This window comes from Chroicocephalus ridibundus, chromosome 16 (genome assembly GCF_963924245.1).
Source record: "Chroicocephalus ridibundus chromosome 16, bChrRid1.1, whole genome shotgun sequence".
Lineage (NCBI taxonomy): Eukaryota > Metazoa > Chordata > Aves > Charadriiformes > Laridae > Chroicocephalus > Chroicocephalus ridibundus.
This window is the reverse complement of record NC_086299.1, coordinates 11506172-11525576: the sequence shown is the minus strand read 5'-3', so window position 1 is coordinate 11525576 and position 19405 is coordinate 11506172. Positions and strand designations below refer to the sequence as shown.

Here is a 19405-nt window from a genome sequence, read left to right as displayed (position 1 = left end):
AAAATTAAAATTAAAAACAACCCCAACTCTCTCTGCCTGTCTGAATTACTGAATTACCAGGCCCGGCAGACCTGGGCAAAAGGCCCGAGCAGAGAAGAGCTTCCCTTGGGGCGAGAGGATCTGCTGGGCTCAGCTGGCAGAGGAGGAGCTCAGGCAACACTTCAGCAAACGGCAGATGCCCAAGTCCCTGCCGGGCCCTGCTGGGCTGCACCCTCAAGTGCCCGGGGAGCTGGCAGATGGGCTGGGGAGGCCACTGCAACAGGGAGCTGTGCCTCAGGACTGCACGCAAGCAACCACCGGCCCTGGGCTGGGGCGCAGCAGAGCCAGCTCTCTGCTCAGGGAGAGCCTTTTGCCCACGCTGCCTGCTGTGGCCAGCAGGGGCGGTGACTGGCGTGTTTCCCCTGGGCAGGGCCGGCAGCCGTGGGAAGGCCTGGGCAGGTCAGGTGACCCAAACTGGCCAATGGGGTGTTCCCTCCCAGCTCCCACGCTCAGGGGAAAGGGCGAGGCATCAATGGCTTGGGGCTGCGTCAATGGCCCCTGGCTGAGGAGGACCCTGCCACTTTCTCTGCTGTTGATCCTGCTCCGTGGGTTCCCAAATGAAGCTCCGGTAGAATGAAGGTCCTGAATGAAGGCAGAATGAAGGCTTTTGACTGAAGGTTCCCGTTCATAGAGAGCAGGTGGCAGAGGGACCAAATGGAGTTGAAGAAGGGCGAGCGCAGGGTCCTGCGCTGGGGAGGACTAAGCCCGTGCAGCCAGAGCGTGACACCAGCGGAGGGGCTGTGCCGTGGCTGGAAAAGCGGCTGCTTGGCCCGGCCCAGAGGGTGGTGCCCAGCGGCACCAAGTCTGCTTGGAGGCCAGGAAGCAGCGCTGAAGGCCAAGGCGAGGGGCACTGGCAGCAGGCGGAGGGAGGTGTTCCTTGCCCGCCGCTGTGTCCTGCTCGGGGCTCCCCAGTGCAAGGCAGAGATGGGCAGAGTGGAGAGAACCCCCAGGCCAGGCCCCCCCAGGGCCCCTCTCACTTTCGGTAGGTGTTGTGGGTTTTTGGAGAATGCATATTCCAGGTTATAGGCCGATTGCGAAACCTCTCTATGAAGGGACTGGAAAGGAAAATGATTTTAGGTGGGGTCCTGAGCAACGACAGGCCTTTGAGGAAAGTCAACAAGAGACCGTGCATGCAGTAGCTCTTAGAGCAGTCGGAACAGGACGGTCCATTAAAAATGCGCTCTCCACTGCAGCCGGGGACAATGGACCTACCTGGAGCCTCTGGCAGAAGGCACCAGGGGAGAGTCGAGGTCGACCCCCAGGAGTCTGAGGCAAAGACTCCGGAATGCCACCAGAGGAGGCGGTGTCTCGTGCTGAGGAAGCCCCACCATATAACAAACTCTCTGATAATGAGAAACAGTGTGCTCTGTTCACTGATGGCTCTTGTCGTCCTACGGCTCCACTCCCTGATCAGGGGTCCCTCCCCACCTTGCCTGTAGGCCCCCTTTAGGGACTGGAAGGGGCTCTAAGGTCTCCCCGGTGCCTTCTCTTCTCCATGTGGAACAACCCCAATTCTCTCAGCCTGTCCTCACAGCAGAGGGGCTCCAGCCCTCTGAGCAGCTTCATGGCCCTCCTCTGGACCCCTTCCAACAGATCCACGTCCTTCTTGTGCAGAGGACTCCAACAAACATGGAAACACACATTGTTCTCATCTGCAGCAGCGCTCAGGTTTCCACACCGTGCTCTCACAGCCAGAGTTTGCAGAGACAGGGCCAGGTCTGACTCTTGTTCTTCAGTTTGAGCGTGACTGTTCCTCCTCGTATTATCTCCTGTGTGTTTATACACTATAAAATAATCAGCCACATTTGGAGCGATATCACAACAAATATGTAAACACGCTCCAGTTCTTTTCCCCTTTGAAGGTAGGTACAAGGATTGCTCTTCAGTCGCTGGAGCTGTAACGCCATCCCTCGGTTTAAAAAAGGCCCTTTGGCTCGTACCCTTACTAGTCAAGCAGTAGTTTTATCCGAAACATTGTTTAACATGCTCTTTTCTCTGGCCCATGATCCTGGTATTTTACTGACCTAAATTTCCCTGAAGCTGGTTTCAATCAGCCTTTTCTGGTGAAGACTAAGGAAAAATGTATTTGCCACTACTGTTTCAACCACTATTTCTTCTCTCTTTTCCTTCCTGGCCTTTAATTTAAAATGCAAAAGAATTATTAGGGGCTCTAAGGAAAATTCATTTTGTGTCCTCGGTTTCTTGATTTTATCTCTACCCATGCACGACATTATCCGGTGCCTTCTTTTAGGAATGTATCACACCAGAGCCCCAGACAGCTTTTAAACCAGAAATATGGGAGGCTGTTGGGAAAAAACTGTGGGAAGTGATAAGTAAAGGAGACAAAGAGGCATCACCGTTAGCGACGACATGGTGGTTGGTGTTATCGACCTTACAAGGTATGAAGGCAGAGCGAGCCACGGCAGCCGGGGCTTTTGCAGCATTACAACCCACGGGAGGGGGATCGAACAGGCCAGGTCCGAAGGTCTTGGACGATCCCCTGCTGATCCCCTCTGCTCTGCCTGAGGCCGATGGAGGAGGCAGAATGTCAGCAAAGAAGGACAGAGCCAGAGCTGTTTGCTCCTGCCATTGCCCACCTCGCCCCCTCCCCTCCCCAGTCGTCTCCCTGAGATAGAAGTGCTGGTTTTGTATGTCTGCTGTGTAAGTGTGTGCGGGCGACAGCTTATACCTGCCGATCAGCATGTGTGCTACTGTTTGCTTTTTGTTGTGTCATTAGGTGACTCCACTTGAGCAGGTGTTCTGCCCGGTGTGGTGCTGTTCTCGTATGCAACTAGGGCTGACACTCCGTCAAGTGAAGAAGTTTGGATATACACAACGTTTAGACGTAAGGCGAGCGCGCCCCAGGTAGATACACCAGGATGGGCTGTAGAACTGGTGGAAGTCCTGAAACATTGGGGGAGTTTTCACCAGCCGACACGTTTACGGTCTCGGGAACGGCTCGTCCGTGCAGGGCGTATCGCTGGTTGTTTGTTGTTTGTCTATAAGGTCATGGTTGATTGGGAAAAGGAGTTGAGCCAAAATCTATAGGATGCTCTGTAGGAAAATGAGAAACTTAAGGAAAAATGAGAAACTGAGCTCTTGTTGCAAAGGCAGACTTTTATGTCAGTCGTAAGTGATGGAAAAAAAAAAAAAGAAAAAAAGAGAAAAGAAAAAAAAAGAAAAAAAAGAAAAAAAAAGCAACCAAACAGGAACAATTAGATGGGAAATGTGCCACGTTAGCACAGAAGTATGCCATACGCATTACGAGAACGCATCAGAAAAGGAGAAATAGGACACCTGATTCAAAGCAGTACCACAGAGATATGTGTTTGGTTTTTTCCTATATGTGTCTATGTTATTGCATGCCTTAGTAGATTGCTCTGCGTTATACCCTGCGAGACTAAAATGAACCCAGCAGAAGCGGTCTCTTGAGCAAGGGGATGGAATATGGGAAAGGAACGGAAGATCGGCGAGGAGGATTGTAAATACACTCAAGGGACTCGCACCTGGGTGCTGGAAAACACATCTATCACACCAATTGTTATTCAGTCTCGGGTGCTGGCAAGAAAAACATTTGGATGACATGAGCCTGTAATGGACTCACAGACACCTTATCGAGCTGCTCGAGAATCTTGGCCTGTTGTGGAAGAAGATTAAAGCACAAAGCACAGTACCAGCAAGAACAGGGAGTCCGCATGCGCTCTTGCTAACGAGGACTCTTTTGCTGCCAAGGATACTTGATAACAAGGACTCTCTTGCTGCCAAGGATAAGTTTAACAATGCTGCTAGTACAGCTATTTCCGAGTTATCGCTAGATGTAGATAGTATTCGATATGCGATGTTGCAAAACAGAACTGCTACTGAGTTTTTGCTTTCATCTCACAGACGTGGTTGTCAAGATTTTAAAGGACTGTATTGCATGAATGTAAGTGACCACTCCAAATCCATCCATGCCCAGTTGCAGGAACTGCACCGACCGAACCAGCAACTTGTGGAGACCACTGGGTGAAATCTCTTTGCTGGATGGACTTGGGGGTGGGGTTGGTTGAAGCAAATTATACTCATTGCCTGTGTGGAAGGAATTTGTCTGTTATGTTTAGTATGCTGTTTGCCATGTTTAATAAGCATTATACGATCAGTTGTAGATGCCGCTTTGCATCGTACCCTTGTACGAGTTGTAGAATATGTTGCTCTAAAAACTATGTGTGTATCCATGAGAACCCGACCTTCACAGAAGAAGATAACAAGAAGGGATTACAACGACGTAGTCAGGTATCAGACAGCTGCTGTTAGCAAAGCTGGATCATGAGTTTGGTGGGACTTGCTGCATACGCTGGCCACGCGTGCAGCGACTCTGGCCTGTACTTTTCTACTCGATCCAGTGCCGGAGAGTCTGGTGGGACTCGCTGCATACGCTGGCCACGCGTGCAGCGACTCGAGCCTGTACTTCTCCACTCAATCCAGTGCAGGATATAGGGGGGCTGTCTCGGGTCAGAGAGGGGAGAGAGACATGAGAGAGGGGCAGAGAGACATGGGCGCACTTTGAAGACACAGGGGATGCCCTGAAGCACTGTGTCTGCCCCCGCCCCCCCCATAAGTTCTGTGTTCATTAACCCCAACAGCTCAGAAGGCATTACAGCATGTTGCAAGATAAGATATAGTCTACTACTGCTGCAAGACGCACTGAACACCTTCCTACACGAATTTCAACTTTACGCCCTGATAGGACAGTGGGATGATGCACTCGCAAAGAGCCTGACTGCATTAGAGTGGGTATTTTTGCCACATACCTTTTCAAAACCAGTAACTATGATGATTGAAATGTTACCACGATTGTTTTTCCAGGGTCGTTAGTGCTGTCACCAGCTTTCTGGAGTGGATCCAAGCCACATACATGTCCCCATCAAAAAGGATGACCTTGACCCTTGGTTATCACAAAGTCTTAACCTACAAATTGCCTTAGTACATTATATTGGGCAAATAAACTATTCTTTCCCCTAGCACAGACTATTAGTCACTTTCACAGTCAGCAGCTGGCTCCTCTGCCATCACTTGCGGGGTTAACCCGCGAGGGCTTACACCTGATGAACTTTGGCAATCCGATGTTATGCGCATTATGGAATCGGGACATGTTTCAGTTGATTTGTTTTCTCACTTTGTTGTAGCTACTGCTCATACAGGAGAGAAGGCTCGTGATGGTATTCGACATTGGTTGCAATGCATTGCAGTCATGGGAGTACCGAAAACTATAAAAACTGATAATGAACCAGCTTATGTGTCTGCTAAAGTACAGGCCTTTTTTTTTTTTTTTTTTACAGATATGGGGTATTAAACATGTCACCAGTATTCCTCATTCCCCGACTGGTCAAGCAATTGTGGAGCGTATGCATCATACTTTAAAAACCATGCTTGCTAAACAAAAAAGGGGGGAATCCCGTAGGTATGACACCTCAAGAGTGATTGTATAAAGAAACTCATGTTTTAAATTTTCTAAACATGTCTTCTTTGTCATCCACAGCAGTAGAGCGACATTTTGTAAGAACTGTTGAATGGCCTGAACAACCGAAGGTGTATTATAAGCACCTTAAATCGGGGTGCATGCTAACCACAGATAACACTGCAACAAATAGAAGTTGTGAGCAAGACAATTCTGTAATGATTTGTACTTTTCATCCGTATGTTTGCTTCGGCTCAAAATGCAAGTATACAAGAATGTAATCAATCTTATTGTGTAAATTTAACGCGAGTAAGGTATAAAACAGCAGTAATATGGATAGGGAATTGGCAAAATGCATTAAAAACACATCTTTCTCTGTATTGTGATTGGGAGTACAACTCTCAAAGATTTTTGTGTTACATCTCTCCCCTGGAATACGTTGCTATGTGGCTGAGAAATGGTTAAACACCATCTCCAAGGTGCTTTTGACATGTTGTTGCAACAAAATATTCATCCTTTACATGATCAGCTAAAAGCTCAAATACTAAAGATTCAAGACTTAATGAACTGCAATGTATTTGAAATATTACAAAAGGATTTCTCGTGGGTAAATCCAAAGAAATTGGCTTTCTGGGCTAAATTTAGGAATCTGGGTATTTATTGCCTTAGCAGGGTTCTTTTTGATTCTGTTTTTAATTGTGTTTAGTATATAACCTGCTAAGAGCGTCACAACGAGTAGAAGCACAAGTCATGGCGACCTTGTTAATAAGTGGTCTGGTGTTAAACAAAAAAGGGGGAGATGTGACAGATCTACGAGCAGAGGCCTGCGTACGGCCAAAGACACAGTGAGCAGAGCACACAGGAAACACAGAGCCAAGAGCCATACCTTCACTCCATCCTGTGACCACCATATAACATTTTCGAATCTCGGACAAAGAATAGGGCTAAGTATTCTTCCTTCGCTAGGAACAGCAACGGCATTAAATATGTTGAATAAGATAGGGTGTTGGGCAAGTAAACAGATAAACCTTACAACTGAAATCCTATCTAGCTTGCTTACTGATGCTGATAGCATTCGGCATTCTATGTTGCAAAATCGAGCGGCTCTTGATTTTTTGCTGTTAGCTCAGGGTCATGGATGTGAAGATTTTGAAGGTATGTGTTGTATGAACCTTTCCGACCACTCATCATCCATTCACAAGCAGTTACGGGATCTGAAGGATAACACGTCCAAATTAAAAGTGGTCAAAAATGGTTTCGATGATTGGTTAAACTCATGGGGTATAACGGGATGGTTATCAGACTTCCTAAAGCAAGGGTTCATTCTATTGTTGGTTATATTATTATTGATTATGGTAGCCTCGTGTGTTCTCCGCAAAGTGACTGACATGATAGAAAATGCCATGCATAAGGTCTGGCTGGCTCAAGAAGAAAAAGGTGGTATTGGAGGAATGTATCCGAGAGAAAATGGCCATGTGAGCCAGCCTCCCTACTGTGAGAGATCAGATTAAGGGCAAAACAGGTGGTAGAAGATGGAATTAGTACATGGGAAAAACGGGAACTGAGAAGGTAGAAAACATGTTGTGCTAATGACTAAGCAATTTACTATGCGAATTCTTGTAACCAATCTGATCCGTGAATGAACTGCATGCACAGCGCGTGGACAGTGTAACTAGCTAATCAGAAATGAGCGAGTTGCGTGTACGGCTACAACACAGGGTATAAAAGATGATGATCTGTGCTTAATAAACGGCTCCTGTTGATTCACATTGGATCGTCTGGAGTCCAGTTATTTCTCCTCACCTTATGCCTTTGTCATAGGAACATTTCTCATTGCACACATGGGAAATGCCCGGTGAGCACACTGAACAACTAGGATGGACCGGTGCTTTTGGATTCTGGGAAGTCAAAATTTGAGTGGCTTAACTGGAAAGCCTGCTTTACCTTGTGCAGAAAACACCTGAAATCCACCAAGAACGCCTTGACACGAGAAGGCACAAACTACAGGAAGTGAAATCCAGGACTAATTCTGGTTTGTTCTTGTTTTAACCACCAGAAGTAGAGGATGCCCAGTCTCTAACCCAATATTTAAAATGTGATAGTCACCCCACTGAAAAAATTATCACTACTGCTATTTACTATTTACTATTCCTGTACTACTAAATACCCCAGTAACAGTACCTATAAACTATGACACTTTCTGAACAAAATAGTCTCCGCGAATGGAAGCCCTCAAATGCTGCTTTAATTTATCGTACTTTCAAACCGAACTCCTCTGGGGCAAATCCCAGCAGACAAACAGCCGAGGGCTTTCCCTACGGAATTCAACCGTTACCGTGACGTTATGCCCTTAATGCACAACGAGAAGTATTTCGTACCATGCTGGCTTCCTGGCAGTTGAGCAACACCCACAACTGCCACCTCTTTATTTTTTTTTTTAAATTACGTCTGTCTTAACAAGATCGAGCTAATTAAATTTACGCTTTCCAGATTGTCACTGTTCAGAGCAGTTTAAAGCAGAAGCCTGACTTTCTAGTGGGCTTTCTTCTTCTGCCAAACTCATCTGCTGAGCCCCACTATTAATGGAAGGGTTAGTTCTGTATCACGGCACCACCATGTGAAAATGCCACTACTAAAGCTTCTATTTCAAAAACACAAGCACCTTGGGGATCAGCAGAGTTATGAGAGGAAACAGAGACTACAGGGCATCTTAAAGCATGTGTGTAAATGTTTGCTGGCAAATGACAACAGCTTTCTAAACAAACTGGAACAATGTTGAAATGTGACAGCTTCACACATAACGTTGTTTTAAAATAGTCAGTCCCAGCTGTTACTACTGGCTGTACGTTTGGGGCCGTATGCTACCTTTTACAATATAAACTCAAGTCCACTTGGCACGTGAACAACGTGCACCTCTTGGCAATACCTGCCCCCGTTGCATCAGTTCAAAAGATTTAAAGTCCTACCAGTCTTTTCAAAACTAAACGCGTTGCTATGTTATTTTTCACACACGTTAGCTACCAGCAAGCTTTTACTGCTGGCGTTTTTCCGTCACTAGTCTTTTCTCTGCTAATGTCCCGCTGTCACTGGAAATCTCATCACGTTGGACGGTTTACTGAAAACATTTTATTGTAATCAAAAAGTGACGTAACAGGGCTCTGTGTATTCTGCAAATCATTCTGACGATGTTTTAAAATCAGTTATAACAGCTTCTTCTGACAGGCAATTAAAAAAAAAATACTGCACCATGACAATGTTCAGAGCACCTGAAACTCCACCCAAAGTAATGAACGGTGGTTAAAACTAAGATGCCCCAGCAAAACCTTTCACGTTGCATTGTCACAACTCACAATTCTGTACCAAATGTTCACTTCTATAAAGCTCCGATGTAAAAATCAAATAATCCAGCTGCAATACTTTAAGGGCAGCACAGTCTCCTTCATGCCGTTACTTGCAACGCCTGAATTTGTTTCCATTTTAACAAAATGGGATACAGATGACTGAAGAATTCAGCCAGTTTTTCATTAACTGTCCTTCCATGGACTGACAGATTTCACTTTTTGGTCATCCTTCTCTTTCCTCTTCTTCGATTTTTTTCTTCTTGTGTTTGTGGTTTTGGCTCGTTGCGAATTCTGTTCCGTGTCTAATGTCTTTCTTACGCTGCTTGTGTTTCTTATGCTTCTTGTGCTGTTTCTTCTCTTTTTTCCTTTTCTTTTTCTTGCTGTCTTGACTCTCTCCTGAGCTGGCACTGCCGCTGTGGCTTCGAGTCCAGCTCTCAGAAGGGTTTTGACTGTGGCTGTGGCTAACACTGGGACCGCTTTGACTTTGACTTTGGCTTGCATCAGGCTGGTCAACTGCAGGAGGTGGGCTGTATCCTCTTTCACCTTAGCAACAGCCTTGTCTTTCGGCTCTTTAGGATTTTTTCCTGCAGCTTCCTCATCTTTTGCAGACACGTTACTTCAACAGACGTCTTCAGCGGGGGCTGTTATGTCATTATTATACTGCTCCATGGTCTTGATGACAAAACGCAATGATGGTCCTTGTCAAACATTTTATCTCCTTCTCTTCTTCTTTTTTCGGGTTTTGCATCAGAAGGTTTGCTGTTTTCAGCAGGTTTTTTGACTTATGCTCTTTGTTGGAGGGCTTGTCCAACTTGGTTTCTTTTGGATGGTCTTTCTTGGCCTTTTCCTCCTTGGCTGGCCTGGTTTCTGGGTCATTTTTGTCAATTCTGGGTGAACTTTCCATGGGGTAACAAGAGCCTTCTCATTGTCCTTGGCAACCCCTCCTTCACTTTTTTCACAGGAGGTTCCTGTGAAATACTGGGAGGTTCTTCACGATCGGTGTCCAGCTTCTCTTGGGAAGCTTTAGCTCTATTGTCTTTCTTGGGAGGAACGGCCACCTCTACTTTCATCTTTGTCGTATCCTTCTCTCTTTTCTCCTTTTCAGACACCGATTGGAAAGCAATAGAATCTGCTTCCAAAGGCTCGTCTCGCACAGGGGTGGTGTCATCTCTGTCTGGGAGTGTGAACAGAGAGCCTCTTTTAACGTCTTCTGCTGTTACTGGCTCTCTTGCTTTTCTCACACCTGCTAAAAACTCAGCATTGGGAAATCCTTTATTCTCGTCCCCTTTTCTTCTCTTCCAGTGTTTTTTACATTCGTTTCCTTTGCCATCTTCCAGTGGATATTCCATGTCCTTCTTATTTGATTTTGGTGGATCTTTGATGCCGTGGCGCGCTCTTCCAGGAGGTTTTTCAGGGTCATGTCCGTCTCCATTATGACTTCTGTGGCTTTGCCCACCAGGATAGCCTTCCCTGCATCCCCCAGCATATGGCAAATTCTCTCGTCCGGTCCCAGGTGGACCAAACCTATCTGGAGAAATGGTCTCTCTATTTACTGGTGGTCGAGGTTGAGCGCCAACAGCAAAGCCCTTGTAAAAGTTTTCATACCATTCTCTATAGTTCTTTCCCCATTCTCTGTAACTCTCCTTTTCAGATGGATCTCTGAGGTCAACAGATCTGCCATGGTAAGCTTTCATATCATAGGGGGGAACTTCTCAGTATCTGTTAAAGTACTGCCTTTCTCCATCCCCTTGAGGTGTAGTCCGTTTAGTGGGAGACTGGCCTCTAAACGCTGGAGACCTTGATGGTGAATGGTATCTTCTGTATGGGGGTGACCGTGACCTTGAACGGTGATAACCGTGTGACCTTGACCTAGAGCGATCGTTACGACGCTTCTCTTTGCCTCTTCTTGGATAGGGTGGTGATCGTGGGAAGGAAGGAGAACGGGAACGACTAATGGATCGAGAGTAGGAGCCAGAGTGGGAAGAACCTGATCTTGACTTGGCGTGGGTATACGAACTTCTAGAGTGAAATGAAGCCCTATAGGGAGAATTGGACCTAAGAAAAAAACCAACACAAAAACAATAAATGAAGTTAATTCACACCAGTCACTCTCCCCTTTGGTTTTTTTCCTCCCAAAATTAGTTGTTTGGGTTTTTTTTTCCCCTCTCCATATGCTTATGTCAAAGCTGCTTTCAGCTGCTGACATAACGCTACTGCCGACTGAAGAACGTGATAACATGTAAAAGTTTCTGCTTACAAGACAGAACACCTGCTGCTTTGATAGTGTAAAAGCATAGAGGAAGGGTAAGTCTATATCCACTCATTTCTGTCACATGAACGACCGCAGCTATTGATTGAAGGTGCCGTATACTGGCTTCTGCTGGTACGTGGAGGCACACGTGTTTCACTACTCGGGCACGACACGCAGTGCAAATCCTTTTTGGTGCAGTAAGACGCCAAGAGAGCAAGTCTTAATGGTTACAGTGCACTATCAAACATCAAGAAGACACGATTCAGCCTGAAGACAGTAAAGGTCAATTTTAAAATGCCCGCTCAGTCGATTTAACTTCACTACTGATTTGGCAATTTGTACAAGATGCAAAATACGGCAAAAGACGGATTGTGCGGCAATCCGACATACAGGGCACTTCTAGCCAGATGTCCTAGGAAAATTTTGCACATCATAGCTCTAACCAAGGATAGTGACGGCTTCTGAACTCAGCCTCTAGTACTATGACCCATTGCCATTACTCTAGGAAAGGTACTGGCAGCGTCACTAATAGAGCTATTCAGACTGCCGCCCGCATGATTTTTGGGGATCGAAGACGTCAGCTACCCTGAGCTTTCTCTTCACAAGTTTTGCTTTTATTATTTTTTAAAGAACCATTTCACGTTATTCCGTGTATGTTCCTTAGCATCATTCCTCCCCTTTAGTAAGAGAGCTTTAGTAAGAGAGACACCTGCTCCTTAACAACTGCTGCCCAATTCTATCCATCTGTCTACTGTAACCTCTGCCCTATGTGAGCTAGTACCCTACATAGGAAACTCCCATCGCAGCTAAAATCAAGTTTTTCAGCTCTGTTTGGCCAGCAATCAAAAGGGTGGCTTTCCTTTGATTCTATTTCCTTTTTATATGTAACTACAGTTTCCTCAAAAACCGTTCATTTTTCCGAGTCCTCTTTTCAATCATGTACCAGGGTTTTATGTTAAATAATGTCACGGCAAGCACAGACTCCCTCTGTCAAAGCCAATTCAAATTAAGCCATTTAAAAATTAATGACCACTTGTATTCTCCACAGCTATCTGGGCATACTTTCTTCATTGTAAATCAGCGGTTGTGTAAGTTAGGTGTTATGGCCTCGTTACAAGCAGTAATATATGGAATTGCTGTGGAATACTTACAGTTCCCAGCCTGGTCCACCACCTGCTGAGCGAGGTGTACTGGCTCTCGTTGGATGACCTTCTGGAGTCGGGAGAGGAAAAAGAGGAAAATCCCATTCAGTGTATCTGAAGGCAATCTTTTTAAAGAAATTCTGAAGTTATAGTCACGTACCAGTCGTGGGCACTGATTGTCCTTGGGGGCCCGGAAGACTTGGGAATGCTGGTTGTCTTCGTACAGGAACCTGACGGGCCTTGTCAGTAAATGCAAACGGTTGGAAAACAAGCTCCACTAAATGCAAGAATCACTGCATATGTTGAAATACAACTTACCTTCTCTTTCAACAAACTGCTGACTGACCGCGAGGAAGATGCAGAAGGCTCAGCAGCAGTCACCAGAGCAGCAGGAGGTAATACGCTAGCGGCATTGCTACAAAAAAAACCCAAATTTTTATTGTTCAAGCAGTCTTTTGAAGTGCTACTTGAAATGGGAAGTCCAAGGTGAGAAAAGGCTGACTACTGTAAATGGACAAAAAAATTTACAAAATAGTCTTCACCAGATTTACAAAAGTGAAGTTGGCCGATTCCAAATGCAGCGCTGTCGAGAAGTCCATGCGGACTGCTGGCAGTTAAAGAGAAAGCTCACTGGAAAGGTATTTCATTCAGGTAGCTGCGCAGGAAAGGATTGGAGTACGTTTAACCCCCAGAGAGAGCCTCAGTTGTGGAAGATGGAAACACTGCAATTCTGTTAGGAAATGTTTCTGTGCTACTTCAGGGGCTGCCTTAGAGGTTCTTTTGGACTGTGATCCTTTGTAGTCAGCGGTACGGCTGAGCCTGACACTCTTCTGGACAGAGTGGCTGTTTGCACCCAAGGCACACAGTCAAAGGATATAAGCCCTGAACAATAGCACAGGTTTTTCACGTATTTTCCGATGACTTCATGGGTTGCACACTTAGACGGTCATGTTTGTAAATACTTCACATTTACAGTGCTTCAGTGTTTATTATCCAATCGGTATGCGTCGCTGACTACGCTGCGTATTACTGAGGGTGACTCTGACTTATCATGAGATCGAGGACAGAAATACTGTAGAAAGAAGTTCTGTGAAAACACCTGGCCTATTTTACCCATAACTGTGCTTTGACACTTTTCATGAAAATGTTATTTCCTCAGGATTAAAGAGAAATCAACGCACTCAAGAAGGTTTGCCATAACAAAATGGTTTCTTTAGGGATTGCTAGCCGCTTCAAATGAAAGGGCTCCTGGGGAAAAAGCGTTCCTCTCTCAGGGTAAGCCTGTACGCAATGACTGATAAGGGAAGCAAACAAGCAATACTTGTGAGAACATTCTTGCAGGAGGCACACTTCCAACTCACCAAAGTGTCCTCATTCAAAGCGAGGACTTTCACAAAACAGAACTTCCGCAGTTATCTGGAACTGTCACTAATGAGACATAAATCGCTGGCGGAGAAGCTCAAGAAGAGGAATCTAACTTTGGCATCTGGGTGTCTCTCACATTCATGTTGATCTACAGATTTACTTACTGAAAAGGTCCAGGAGGTGCAACAGTCATGAGTGGTGGTGGAGGTGGTGGCGGCTGCTGCTGCTGCTGCTGAATGGTCTGGTGGAGCCCTTTTGTGTAGCCCGTTCCATTGCTGAAGTTGTTCACAGCCTAGAGGCAGAAAAACATTTACCACAAGGTAATATGAAACTTCAGTAGATGCATGAACAAAAGCCTCCACAGAGCAAAATTACTTGTGTAGTCCTGTACACGCTGTCAATCCTAAAATGAATCAACATAGAAATACACAAACACATCGCCTTAAACGCTGATAGTAACAACTGGTAACTCAGAGTACCTGTATTTAAAATACTTCAGTGTTAACACCGAATTGGAAAGTAAGGCAATCATGTTAAACAAAAGCGCGACCTGGATTTGCCCCATTGTCTCCAAAGAGTTCTCAGCTTCTCTAACAACAGATAATGGGTTTGAAAAGTAAATGCAGCCTATTTAACTTAGCGGTTTTTGAGGAGATGTAAATTAACATTTTCTCCCCTTTTGGCTTTTTGCAAACAGACTTTTCTTACAGTTTACGTAAAAGTCATCCTGTTACCTTGCGCAGGAACTTGTTGGCAATTAAAGCATCAGGGGAAACGTCTGTCTGATGACACGTTGGGCATGTGTGTTCCTCAGATTCCAGCAATGCTGTTCTGATGCCTGTGCATAATTAGAATCATCAAAGTAGGTTTAGCCAACGTAAGGAAATTTTGGGGGCTCCAATCAATCGTAAAAAGACTTATATGATTAATGGGGGAATATGGTCTTGAATTGAGGGCACGAAGCGATGAATGTTCAATAGTGTAACACATCTCTAGGACGCAGCAAAAAACTGTGCCGTTTTGATATTTCACTAACGTAACATTTGAAGACGGCTGCGCCTGGATGTTTCGACTATTCTTTTTGGCAGTCTCTAGTGCAGTGGTGGTGCACTAGATGTGGTGGTGGTGCAGGCACCACCCTCCAGGTTAATGAATAAAACACACCTCAAAAGAACATCCGTAGCCTCGAGTTCTGAAGGTTTTAACCAGCTCTCCCGTGGAAAAGAATGTGGCTTAAATGCCTAGCTATCGGTTTGTGGCAGACCACAGTACGGTTGGCTGTACTGAGCCAACCAGAGTTGGCTACACGATTTTGTGTGAGAGAAAGGGCTGTGAAAAAACCTAAATGCTTTCAATATCTAATGCTGTAATCACCTGCGCAGCTAGGCACTCTCCTCGTGCTCGTCTGCATGTAAAGGGGATTTAAACAGATACGTAAAAAAGGAAAAAAGCTTTCTGTCTTTCTTTTTCGTCCTTTATACGAGAAGAGTCCTTTCCTGTCCAGCGGACACTTAAGTATGGAATAGAACTGGTAACAAAGAAATTTGTCATCTTCTGTTTCTGCTCTCAGAAAGTCAGATGTGGTGTTTGGAATGAACAAACAGGGCAGGAACACTTACATTCGTCACAATAACTGTTTCCACAGCAGGGAATAATGGCTGCATCAGTCATTATCTCTTTACAAATGAGACATAACAACTCAGCTGGAACAGGGTCTGAGGAGGTGGAGGAGGAGGAGGAGGAGGATGGCTCCCCTAGTAAGAAGGGAGGCTTCTCCTTCTTTCCTCTAGCGTAAGCTTCCCTGGAGGGTGGGGCGGGGAAGGAAAAAGAAAAAAGTTAACGATGGGTACAGGAAAACTTTTCCAAGCTCTGAAGTTCCAGGGGCATGAACAGTAGGACCGCCCTATTTTAGTACGAGGAAGTATCACGGATTTTGCGGTTAACATACAATGGCAATGCTTCCTCCCCCGTGGTTACAGATGCCGGCCAACTTGGCTGCATTTACGCATGGTTTCTCTCCTTCACCTTTTGGTCAGTCCAGTTAGTTCCATACTTACGCATTAATAATTGGTATCGCATATGTTCCGCTCTTTGTCAGCATAGCACCCTTTGTATTGGGATCTTCCACCTCCATCATGAAACTCCTTGGAATTCCTGTGCTCTTCTTAATTCTGGGAACAGGCTTAAAATTAAAATTAAAAACAACCCCAACTCTCTCTGCCTGTCTGAATTACTGAATTACCAGGCCCGGCAGACCTGGGCAAAAGGCCCGAGCAGAGAAGAGCTTCCCTTGGGGCGAGAGGATCTGCTGGGCTCAGCTGGCAGAGGAGGAGCTCAGGCAACACTTCAGCAAACGGCAGATGCCCAAGTCCCTGCCGGGCCCTGCTGGGCTGCACCCTCAAGTGCCCGGGGAGCTGGCAGATGGGCTGGGGAGGCCACTGCAACAGGGAGCTGTGCCTCAGGACTGCACGCAAGCAACCACCGGCCCTGGGCTGGGGCGCAGCAGAGCCAGCTCTCTGCTCAGGGAGAGCCTTTTGCCCACGCTGCCTGCTGTGGCCAGCAGGGGCGGTGACTGGCGTGTTTCCCCTGGGCAGGGCCGGCAGCCGTGGGAAGGCCTGGGCAGGTCAGGTGACCCAAACTGGCCAATGGGGTGTTCCCTCCCAGCTCCCACGCTCAGGGGAAAGGGCGAGGCATCAATGGCTTGGGGCTGCGTCAATGGCCCCTGGCTGAGGAGGACCCTGCCACTTTCTCTGCTGTTGATCCTGCTCCGTGGGTTCCCAAATGAAGCTCCGGTAGAATGAAGGTCCTGAATGAAGGCAGAATGAAGGCTTTTGACTGAAGGTTCCCGTTCATAGAGAGCAGGTGGCAGAGGGACCAAATGGAGTTGAAGAAGGGCGAGCGCAGGGTCCTGCGCTGGGGAGGACTAAGCCCGTGCAGCCAGAGCGTGACACCAGCGGAGGGGCTGTGCCGTGGCTGGAAAAGCGGCTGCTTGGCCCGGCCCAGAGGGTGGTGCCCAGCGGCACCAAGTCTGCTTGGAGGCCAGGAAGCAGCGCTGAAGGCCAAGGCGAGGGGCACTGGCAGCAGGCGGAGGGAGGTGTTCCTTGCCCGCCGCTGTGTCCTGCTCGGGGCTCCCCAGTGCAAGGCAGAGATGGGCAGAGTGGAGAGAACCCCCAGGCCAGGCCCCCCCAGGGCCCCTCTCACTTTCGGTAGGTGTTGTGGGTTTTTGGAGAATGCATATTCCAGGTTATAGGCCGATTGCGAAACCTCTCTATGAAGGGACTGGAAAGGAAAATGATTTTAGGTGGGGTCCTGAGCAACGACAGGCCTTTGAGGAAAGTCAACAAGAGACCGTGCATGCAGTAGCTCTTAGAGCAGTCGGAACAGGACGGTCCATTAAAAATGCGCTCTCCACTGCAGCCGGGGACAATGGACCTACCTGGAGCCTCTGGCAGAAGGCACCAGGGGAGAGTCGAGGTCGACCCCCAGGAGTCTGAGGCAAAGACTCCGGAATGCCACCAGAGGAGGCGGTGTCTCGTGCTGAGGAAGCCCCACCATATAACAAACTCTCTGATAATGAGAAACAGTGTGCTCTGTTCACTGATGGCTCTTGTCGTCCTACGGCTCCACTCCCTGATCAGGGGTCCCTCCCCACCTTGCCTGTAGGCCCCCTTTAGGGACTGGAAGGGGCTCTAAGGTCTCCCCGGCGCCTTCTCTTCTCCATGTGGAACAACCCCAATTCTCTCAGCCTGTCCTCACAGCAGAGGGGCTCCAGCCCTCTGAGCAGCTTCATGGCCCTCCTCTGGACCCCTTCCAACAGATCCACGTCCTTCTTGTGCAGAGGACTCCAACAAACATGGAAACACACATTGTTCTCATCTGCAGCAGCGCTCAGGTTTCCACACCGTGCTCTCACAGACAGAGTTTGCAGAGACAGGGCCAGGTCTGACTCTTGTTCTTCAGTTTGAGCGTGACTGTTCCTCCTCGTATTATCTCCTGTGTGTTTATACACTATAAAATAATCAGCCACATTTGGAGCGATATCACAACAAATATGTAAACACGCTCCAGTTCTTTTCCCCTTTGAAGGTAGGTACAAGGATTGCTCTTCAGTCGCTGGAGCTGTAACGCCATCCCTCGGTTTAAAAAAGGCCCTTTGGCTCGTACCCTTACTAGTCAAGCAGTAGTTTTATCCGAAACATTGTTTAACATGCTCTTTTCTCTGGCCCATGATCCTGGTATTTTACTGACCTAAATTTCCCTGAAGCTGGTTTCAATCAGCCTTTTCTGGTGAAGACTAAGGAAAAATGTATTTGCCACTACTGTTTCAACCACTATTTCTTCTCTCTTTTCCTTCCTGGCCTTTAATTTAAAATGCAAAAGAATTATTAGGGGCTCTAAGGAAAATTCATTTTGTGTCCTCGGTTTCTTGATTTTATCTCTACCCATGCACGACGTTATCCGGTGCCTTCTTTTAGGAATGTATCACACCAGAGCCCCAGACAGCTTTTAAACCAGAAATATGGGAGGCCGTTGGGAAAAAACTGTGGGAAGTGATAAGTAAAGGAGACAAAGAGGCATCACCGTTAGCGACGACATGGTGGTTGGTGTTATCGACCTTACAAGGTATGAAGGCAGAGCGAGCCACGGCAGCCGGGGCTTTTGCAGCATTACAACCCACGGGAGGGGGATCGAACAGGCCAGGTCCGAAGGTCTTGGACGATCCCCTGCTGATCCCCTCTGCTCCGCCTGAGGCCGATGGAGGAGGCAGAATGTCAGCAAAGAAGGACAGAGCCAGAGCTGTTTGCTCCTGCCATTGCCCACCTCGCCCCCTCCCCTCCCCAGTCGTCTCCCTGAGATAGAAGTGCTGGTTTTGTATGTCTGCTGTGTAAGTGTGTGCGGGCGACAGCTTATACCTGCCGATCAGCATGTGTGCTACTGTTTGCTTTTTGTTGTGTGCAGTGTCGTTAGGTGACTCCACTTGAGCAGGTGTTCTGCCCGGTGTGGTGCTGTTCTCGTATGCAACTAGGGCTGACACTCCGTCAAGTGAAGAAGTTTGGATATACACAACGTTTAGACGTAAGGCGAGCGTGCCCCAGGTAGATACACCAGGATGGGCTGTAGAACTGGTGGAAGTCCTGAAACATTGGGGCAGTTTTCACCAGCCGACACGTTTACGGTCTCGGGAACGGCTCGTCCGTGCAGGGCGTATCGCTGGTTGTTTGTTGTTTGTCTATAAGGTCATGGTTGATTGGGAAAAGGAGTTGAGCCAAAATCTATAGGATGCTCTGTAGGAAAATGAGAAACTTAAGGAAAAATGAGAAACTGAGCTCTTGTTGCAAAGGCAGACTTTTATGTCAGTCGTAAGTGATGGAAAAAAAAAAAAAGAAAAAAAGAGAAAAGAAAAAAAAAGAAAAAAAAGAAAAAAAAAGCAACCAAACAGGAACAATTAGATGGGAAATGTGCCACGTTAGCACAGAAGTATGCCATACGCATTACGAGAACGCATCAGAAAAGGAGAAATAGGACACCTGATTCAAAGCAGTACCACAGAGATATGTGTTTGGTTTTTTCCTATATGTGTCTATGTTATTGCATGCCTTAGTAGATTGCTCTGCGTTATACCCTGCGAGACTAAAATGAACCCAGCAGAAGCGGTCTCTTGAGCAAGGGGATGGAATATGGGAAAGGAACGGAAGATCGGCGAGGAGGATTGTAAATACACTCAAGGGACTCGCACCTGGGTGCTGGAAAACACATCTATCACACCAATTGTTATTCAGTCTCGGGTGCTGGCAAGAAAAACATTTGGATGACATGAGCCTGTAATGGA

At 46.9% G+C, this 19405-nt stretch overlaps 1 protein-coding gene across 1 annotated transcript; it reads right to left on the bottom strand.

Moving 5' to 3' along the window:
* Positions 1 to 9461: 9461 nt before the first annotated feature.
* On the bottom strand, positions 9462 to 15760 carry LOC134524276 (E3 ubiquitin-protein ligase RBBP6-like). The gene is given in 8 exon segments (XM_063354128.1): positions 9462 to 9598; positions 9601 to 9713; positions 9757 to 10872; positions 11425 to 11480; positions 13781 to 13867; positions 14310 to 14413; positions 15195 to 15376; positions 15633 to 15760. Coding segments are annotated over 8 exon segments (1875 nt in total). The 5' UTR covers positions 15713 to 15760.
* Between the last annotated feature and the right edge of the window lie 3645 nt (positions 15761 to 19405).